This window comes from Lathamus discolor, chromosome 3, assembly GCF_037157495.1.
Source record: "Lathamus discolor isolate bLatDis1 chromosome 3, bLatDis1.hap1, whole genome shotgun sequence".
In the NCBI taxonomy this organism is placed as follows: Eukaryota; Metazoa; Chordata; class Aves; order Psittaciformes; family Psittacidae; genus Lathamus; species Lathamus discolor.
In genome coordinates, this window is record NC_088886.1 from 118,287,114 (window position 1) to 118,295,750 (window position 8,637).

General features: G+C 39.7%; 1 protein-coding gene across 7 annotated transcripts in view; it reads left to right on the top strand.

Moving 5' to 3' along the window:
• The window catches only part of ZRANB3 (zinc finger RANBP2-type containing 3), a 49,339-nt gene extending 41,335 nt beyond the window's left edge, over positions 1-8,004 (top strand). For all 7 annotated transcript variants that reach the window (XM_065671310.1, XM_065671312.1, XM_065671315.1 and 4 more), the window contains 6 exons: positions 324-425; positions 1,874-2,016; positions 4,007-4,150; positions 5,035-5,428; positions 6,630-6,761; positions 7,265-8,004. In XM_065671310.1, coding sequence (XP_065527382.1) covers positions 324-425; positions 1,874-2,016; positions 4,007-4,150; positions 5,035-5,428; positions 6,630-6,761; positions 7,265-7,363 — 1,014 coding nt within the window. In that variant the 3' untranslated portion in view covers positions 7,364-8,004. The remainder of the gene's footprint in view (positions 1-323; positions 426-1,873; positions 2,017-4,006; positions 4,151-5,034; positions 5,429-6,629; positions 6,762-7,264) is intronic.
• The last annotated feature ends 633 nt before the right edge of the window (positions 8,005-8,637 follow it).

The following is an 8,637-nucleotide window of genomic DNA, read 5'->3' on the forward strand; positions in this document are numbered from 1 at the left end:
TTGGAAATTCAATCAAGAGGATTATCATTTCAGTTTTTTAATGTAAGGCAGTTTCTGTGTCTGACCTATTTTCAAAGGAAAAAAATTCAGACATATTCAAAGTTAAAATTTTCACCCTGTTTACATTTACGTGTGTTAATGTCAGACATATTTCTTGCGTCTGTGCTGTTTTCATACATCTGTGGGTTATTGTTTCTGGAAAAGTCTTAACCTTGAGGAACTAAATTTGGTAGGAAGCGAGGATAATTCACTTGAAACAAGTACACTTTTTTTTCTAGATTGTGCTATATTGCATCTGTAAACAAAACTGTTTGCTTGTCTAGGATGGTGAACCACTGAATCACAATTTCATTCCATTGGACATACAGCTGGATAACTGGGAGGATTTACCAGAGACTTTCCAGCATAAACAAAATCGTTCGTTGGTAAGAACAAATTCTACTGGCACAGCAATATAATATTTAATATGGGGGACATGGACTTAGTTTTTTAAATAAATGCAGAACACTTTCAGGCCTTGAAACTAGGCACAGTTTCATCAATGCAAGCAGATCTTACAAATGTTGATGTGAATATTAATTATGCAGTCTGTTACTTTGGCAAATTATCATCCCTCCTGTTAACAGTAGATAGAATCAACCAGGCATAATTTAATTTCTCGTTTACAGGATTAGTAACTAACATTCATCAGTCAACAAAATAGCTTTTTAAAGGTTATGACTTACATGGGGCACATTATGAATAAGAATGTGTTAGATTGTATCAGAGCTGCAGTTATGAGCAGGGCTTCACTCTCACTTGCTCTTTTGGTCTTCTAACAATTTTCAAAGCATTGTAGGGCACAGCTCCACTGAGACATGAAGCTTCAGTTAATTTAGCAATAAAGATCACATTTATAATGGTGTTTGAGAACATAAACACTGTATACCCAAGTACTCAGTCAAGTAAGGAAGTACAGAATTTAAACTGGGCCTGGAGACATTCAAGACCAGGCAGGATGTGGTTCTGGGCAGCCTGATCTAGTTGAAGATGTCCCTGATCATTGCAGGGGTGTAGGGGCTAGATGATCTTTTAAGGTCCCTTCCAACCCAAACTACTCTATGATTCTATGTCCAATATTAGCTGTTTAACATAGGGGGTTTTTCCATTTAAAGAGAAATGTAATTTAGAAAATCAGATTCTGTCATACAGGAACAAAACTGATTCTTTTTGGTAGGTTCTCCAACAAGGTTGGAACTTAACTCATAAGACACAAACCTGACTGATTCAACTTTCTGTGAATCACCCAATGAGTGGGTAACACAAATGTTGCTGAGAGATTTCCAAGCTATTTGCTAGACTGAAACGACCAGTTAAGAATCCCATGTTTGTTGGAATTGGGTTGTCCATAAACCCAATTATAAATGCTGTTCAAGTAATGGAAGCAAACTTTCCTTTTCTGAGAGACTGGCTGCAGCAGGAGGATGGTTGCTGTAAGAAGAAAATTCCTTTGCATGTCTGTTTTTCCCATCAGTACAGTCTTGCTTACACAAAAAATTTTACCTGAGTGAGACTTTATCCAGAAACCCTTCTCCTATGGCTATATCTTCAATTAGTAAGGGCTATTTCAGGCCTTATTTTCTACCTTTTGGATCAACACACGTAGCAAAACAGTTCTTGTAGTTAATGCCAGAGCTGTAGCAGTTCTTCAGCGGGGGGGGGGGGGGGGGGGGCGGTGCTGCAGCTTGTGTGAAAAAGGACCTGAAGGGGCCATTTCCAGTAGTACCAGCTGTTTTCATCTAATTTTGAATGTATTAATTCATAGCACTCTTTCACTGTAATTAAATAGTTCTGTAATATCTGTCACGCTGCTGACAGTAGCATTCTCTACTAGATCCTGAGGTTTGTGAAAGAATGGGGTCATCTAACAGCAATGAAACAGAAGATTGTCAGAAAAAGCGGTCAGGTATTTTGTAGTCCTATTCATGCTGCAGAGGAGTTGTCTAAAAAGCAGTCGGTGGTCAGTAGCACAAAAAGGTATGTGTTTTTTAATTCTTCTTCCTCTTACTAACTGCTGCAGGAAGTTTGATATATTTAATGTAACTTTCGGTGGAATGATGCTGAGACTAAATGGGTCATTTGATGATTGCTTGTTGCACAGTGACAAATGTCCGTAGGCAACCAAGCATGTCACTAAGTATGTTGGAATTGAAGTGGAATGCTTCCCTGTCCAGCACTGTGCTGCATTCAGCAGCTGTTCTGGCTTTGCTGCAGTGCATGTTTAAGCATCTGGAACTTGCCAGAGATTTTTGAGGAAAATCACGGGCTCAACAGAAAAGCTAAGGTCAAAGAATGTTGTTGTTTTCCTCATCTGGAAGCACAAATCATTAGTTGCCATCAATGATACAATGTTGTATTCATAATTCATGGCTTACTCCAACCCTTTCTCATACTCAGTTTTTCTTTAAGCAGTTTCATTTTCTGGGAATGACATTTCTCAAAACTATTGTTTTCCTTGCTGGGTGTCACTGAAAAGGGCTAGTGTTTAATCCTTGTTAAAATCAAAATTTACCCTTTTTTCCACTTTCTTTCCTTTTCCTGATATGCTGTCTTCTCTGGCAGACATTCAGAGCTTCAGTGTTGTTACTGCTGTCCACAGAACTTCTCATGCATACAGGTTAATTCACCAAGGTGCATCTGCAAGCTATCTGTAACCCTTTTATTCCTCTCAGTTCCTACTGTTAAATTCTCCTGGGTGACTTTATTTTGGCTGTAGGTAGGAATTTAAGTAAATAAATAAGGCATTGTAATCCCAGTAATAAAAACAGAAGCGGCAGATAGTAGATGTTTTTTAACCTGATATCTGACTGTGTCCTTCCATGAAATATAGGAAATATCTAATTGTGAACTGTGTTAGAAGACCTACCATAACGTACAGAAGTCTGCTAAGGTAGTATATAGGGTTTGGTATGTTTATAGTACAGAGAGGTATACTTATGAGAAGTTGTCTGAATAGTAGGTTTTGGAAGAATGATCAGAGTGAAGCGATTTTACAAGTTTTACTTAAGAGCAGTGGTGTTTTGTATGTTTTCGCATTAAAATAAAGTGAGTTCAACCATAACAAATGGAGCAAGGAGGCCTCCAGAGCTTGGAAAGTTTCTTGGACTTCATGTAACTGAAACAAAATGGCTTTCTGGTTTCACTATCAGGCAATATCATAGAATCATAGAATAGTTAGGGTTGGAAAGGACCTTAAGATCATCTAGTTCCAACCCCCCTGCCATGGGCAGGGACACCTCACACTAAGGCCATGTCACCCAAGGCTCTGTCCAACCCAGCCTTGAACTCTGCCAGGGACGGAGCATTCACAGCTTCTTTTGGCAACCTGTTCCAGTGCCTCACCACCCTCACAGTAAAGAACTTCTTCCTAATATCCAACCTGAACTTCCCCTGTTCTAAGTTTAAACTCATTACCCCTTGTTCTATTGCTACAGTCCCTAATGAAGAGTCCCTCCCCAGAATCCCTATAGCCCCCCTTACAGACACCTGAAGGCTGCTATGAGGTCTCCACGCAGCCTTCTCTTCTCCAGGCCGAACAGCCCCAACTTTATCAGCCTGTCTTCATACGGGAGGTGCTCCAGCCCCCTGATCATCCTGATGGACTTGTTCCAAGAGCTCCATGTCCTTATGTTGAGGACACAGGAACTGCACACAGTACTCCAAGTGGGTCTCATGAGAGCAGAGGGGCAGGATCACCTCTTTTGACCTGCTGGTCACACTCAAATTGCGTTTATTTTTTAATTGTTATATATCAAAACAACTTATCTGTTTGCCAGTTAGAGCTGAATCTGGGTTTGGAAAAATCTATCTTATTTAACATGGAAGTGTGATGTATGCTTTCCCAAGCTTTATTAATTCCTCATCTGGGAAATGAGAATACACCAATCTTGCTGCAGCCAAAAGTGAATATTCTTTGAGGGAGATTGTTCCCTTTGTAGTATATTGACAGAATTATTAATTCCTTTAGGTATGTGACCAAGGAGGATGTTGCAGCAGCTTCACTTACCAAAGCTAGCAGCAGTGGGGGCAGTGTTCGCCTCATCTCAAAAGAAAGTTCAGTTTATCTGAAGAATGAAAATGCTTCTATTGAACAATCAGGTCATTCCACAAAGTAAGTTTATTAATTCAGTAAGGTGATAAAGCATTTTCTCCACTGTTTTGTGGGGTTTTTTTGGTTGGTTGGTTGGTTGGTTGGTTGGGGTTTTTTTAGGTACCAGATTATGTGCTGTGAGTGTTTAACTTGCTGAAGTACGGTGTTTAGACAAAAAATTTGCTGTAATGCTGCTGATGAGCTGTTTCATTCTTAGAACAATTTAGATTATATCTTTGGTCTGCTGATACAGCTGTTAAGTAACTGATTAAAATGAAACAAGAAAATAACTACACAGTTCAGCTCAGGCCTGTTTGTGAGGTCAACAGCAAACTGGGGACACCATATTTTGTTCCATTTTGCCTCAAAATTTACAAGAAGGGAGAAAAGAACATGAAATTCCAGACAGAAAATGCCCTTTTAAAAAATGTTATTAAACAAACAGCATTTATCCTGCCTGGAGACAAGCCTTATTTAGTGTAGGGAATTCAATAAGTAGCCATGAAGGTTTCATAGAGAAAGCAGGATGTTTCCTTTTGACTTTTTTACTTATGTTAGAGGGGGCTGCAACATTTACATTTATATGTGTACTTGCCTGATAAAAAAACTACCATTTCTTTATAAATACAGCATTATTCCAGTTAATAATTAAGTGTACATGTGTAAATATAGTAAGATACGCAAAAAAAAACAAATCTGTTTTATTGACAAATTTTGTTTAAATGGAAATGTAAACCAAGTTTGTACTGTGCATGTATCAATCTAAGCAAGATACTATTTCAACTAAAATTGGTATTTCAGAGCATAAAAGACATCTAATGGAAATATACATTGCTCAAATCTACTGAATTGTATTGCTGAGTAACCTCCTTTGGTGACAGCTGTGCTTTGTTCCCTGCAAACAGGTTGCTTTTGAAAAATGGAGGAGGTCCCTTGGCTCTTCAGTTGGAGCAGGCTGAAGCTGAAGGCTCCTCCCTATCCAAGGGCTATTTGCAAGCCTTGGACAGTCAAGGGAATCCCCTCTGTCTCAGCTGCCAGCACCCAATAGCTCAGCTTGAGCCAGGCTGCCAGACCCGTCCCTGGGACACACGATTTTGCTCTCATGCCTGCCAGGAGGACTTCTCAATCCGCTTTAATCAGAGCTACTTGAGGACTAAAGTGTTTGAAATTGAACATGGTGTTTGCCAATTTTGTAATCAAAATGCCCAGGAGCTTTATCTCGGCATCCGAGATGCACCCAAGAGTCAGCGTAAGAAACTTCTGGAGAGTTCCTGGATGTCTCACCTTCCACTTGGGCAGGTAATAGTACTGGTTTTTAAGCAGTAACAGCTAATCTGTGTGTTCATGTAAGACAGTAGAGAGAAATCCAAAATGTTCTTCTTACAGGTTTAAGGTAGGCTAACATAGCACTAGCAACACAGTAAGAAAAAACAAATCTGTAACAAAACTAAACAAAAGAAATCCAAATGTCTTCTAATGACTTTTTTCATCTCTAAAAGGCACAGGCATCAAAATTCTACACTTTATTAATGAACTTTATGGTTATGAAACAATTTAAGAATGGATGTGGTCTAGCAGTATGAGGTTATTCCTACTTTGCAGAATGTTTAGCGTAAGAGCTTAAGAAAAGCCAATTGTCCTGACTCCCCTGGTATCTCCTCAACATGCCCCACAAACTGCCACAATTCCTCACAGTTGTGCTTAATTCTTCAGTGACTTGAAGGCAATGGATCAGGGAGGGAGAATGTTCCTATGTAAAGTGGTGCTTTTATTCATAAACTAAAATATTAATTTCTGCTGCAAAATTGGATTTCTGCTTCAGAAGCTACTGGTTCTAAGTTGTTTATAGAAATTCTCCATCCACCTGCTGAATCTTGGGAAATCAAAAGTTAATTTACCATCAGAGGTGGTATGTATGAGATCAGCTTTGTTTGTGCTAGTTTTTGAAAATATGGTAGTGCATGTCTAGAAGACTGAGATGAGAAGTCTTGCAGTGGGTTATCTTGGAACCTTCTAGCAAATGCAGTTCCATGCTGTTACAATTAGTCTTTCACTTTCTGAAAGCTGGCACAGGGCTTTATTACCTGAGCTTTCTCAATGCTTGCTGTTACAGTTATCACTGACTTGATCAAAACATGACAAACACCTAGTTAGTCATTTTTTGTGATGGAAGTATACCTGTTGCACTCTGTGTTTAATATCAGCACGTGATGATACAATGGCATGGAAGATAACTTACTGAACCTTTCTTTTTGTCTTTCTTTGATCCACTGTGATGTTAATCAGTGTGCTGCAGACTAGGTGAAAATATCCCAGCTAAAATCACAGGTGTTTGCTTGTCTAGTGAGAGCAACAAGAAAAGGCTAAGGCTTACTTTCTCTAGATGAAAACTATAAATAGCTATTTTCTGAATTATTTTTTTTATTCTTATAGTAGAACACACATGTGGTTCAGAAGCAATATCTAAGGCTTCACCTGTCATGTCCTTTGTTTACTGCAGTTGAATGAAATGATAACAAACCCAACAGAAGGCCAGTTCTGGCAGGTGGACCATATCAGGCCTGTCTACAGTGGAGGGGGACAATGCTCCCTGGAAAACCTTCAAACTCTGTGCACAGTCTGCCACAGGGAGGTCAGTGTGGTCTCACCCAAAATCCTCACCCTCTCACGCAAAAATGTTGCGGAACATGCACCAGGGCAGTGGGTGTCATCAAAAAAGCATTTTGGCAGAGGGACAGAGGTAATGTCGGAGCAGGTGGCTTGCACACTCTGTCCTGTCTCACCCCCTGCCCACCCTCAGGGTGAAACCTCCTCCTGGAGACACCCAGGCATTACCTCCTGCTCTTCTGTTTGGCAGCAGGAGATGGGAATTAGGCTCCTTCTCAGTCCCTTTGGCCCCAGCTGAACCCCAGTGCTGTCAGCCCCTCCATCCCATACAGTGGAAAGGCAGCATTAAACTGTTATGAAAGTTTCCTCAGGATTTGGGAAAATGTTACCTTTATAACCATTTCCATTTTACTGTGTTGTCTAGTGCAGCACTGGACTGAAGTTTAACTGTGGGCTAATGTTTTCCACGGGGCATGCCACTGACAAGCAGCAATACTTACTGAACAGACCTGCCTTTCTCTTTTGCAGAGAACTGCACAACAGGCCAAGGAAAGAAGCCAGATGAAGAGACGTTCTTTAGCGACGAAGTACGGCTGTGATATCACAAAATTTTTTGTGAAGATGTAAAATGCAAACTGCTTGCAGGTACATTATAACTCTGGATCGAGAGTGGTTATGTGGCTCATGCACTGATTTTAAAACAAAAAAACCTTTGTATTCCATCCTGTTGTTGGTAGAGGGAAGAAAATGCAGAATTAAACCCCAGACATCACTTATAACATGGATGTGCTCACCCAAGGCCTTTTGACAATCCAAGATACTTGATCATGGTTTTATTTTTATGACCCTGTAGTTTAAAGCTAAATTCCTGTGTGCAACATTAGCATGACTGTGAAGCATTACTGCTTTCTTACTGCAGGGTAGTTACAGCCACGAGAATTTGAGTTGAAGCTGCCATTGGTCTTTCAGGGCTCAGTTGTATTAGGGACATTATGGACCATGCAGATCTCTTAGTTTAAATTCTCTATTTTGTTCACATGTCAAAACTGCTGGAGAAAACACAGGCTCTGGTGTCTGTTATGGCAAAAACAGCATGAGTGAGTGATTTGTTTCTTCTAGAACTGTCTTACACAGTTCTGATCAGCCATCCAAGGCCTACTACTGGCTCTGGGCGTGACTGACAGGACTCTGGCAGACAGAATCAACATCTACTGAAATCTGGTTTTACTTAAACCAGCTTGTATTAAAAACTGAAGTCATGACAAAACCAGTAATTGGTAATAACCAATTGCCTCATCAAAGGTAGTTTCTGGAAAATGCTACACCTTAACAGGAGTGTGGAGACACTGGATATTCTGGCCGGGTTAGGTGGTGGGTTTGATGGTTATTAAAAAAAAAAAAATAAAGAAATACTTTCCTGTTTTTACTGGTTAGGTTTTTTTATGCTTTATCCATCTCTGCCTCAGCCCTCAAGTGCTGCAAGGCAGTAGCAAGTTCATAAAGCACATCCACACACTACACATCCTTTACTAAAGGTACACACCTGCAATTTCAAGTACATCTGGTTAAAATAAGCTGGAAAGCTTTCTGGGTCAGCCAGAAAGTTGTGGGGTTTTTTTGGGGTTTTTTTGTTTTTTTTTTTTTTTTTTTTTTTTTTTTTTTTTTTACAAGTAAAGCTTTTCTTACAAGAAAAATTCTTAAAGTTTTAAACATCAGTTTTTTCAGGTAAAGATTTAAGACAAAGTGGTGGTGCAAGGGCACTGTTTTCTGTAGGGTGAAACTGCCCTTTTCCAGCAAAGACACCTTGACGTAAGAGCCTAAAAAAGGCATTATATGATCTTTGTGTTCTAAGTGTGATTAAAGGAAGTGCCTCTGCAACAGTTTAAAAAACTAAGAAAAAA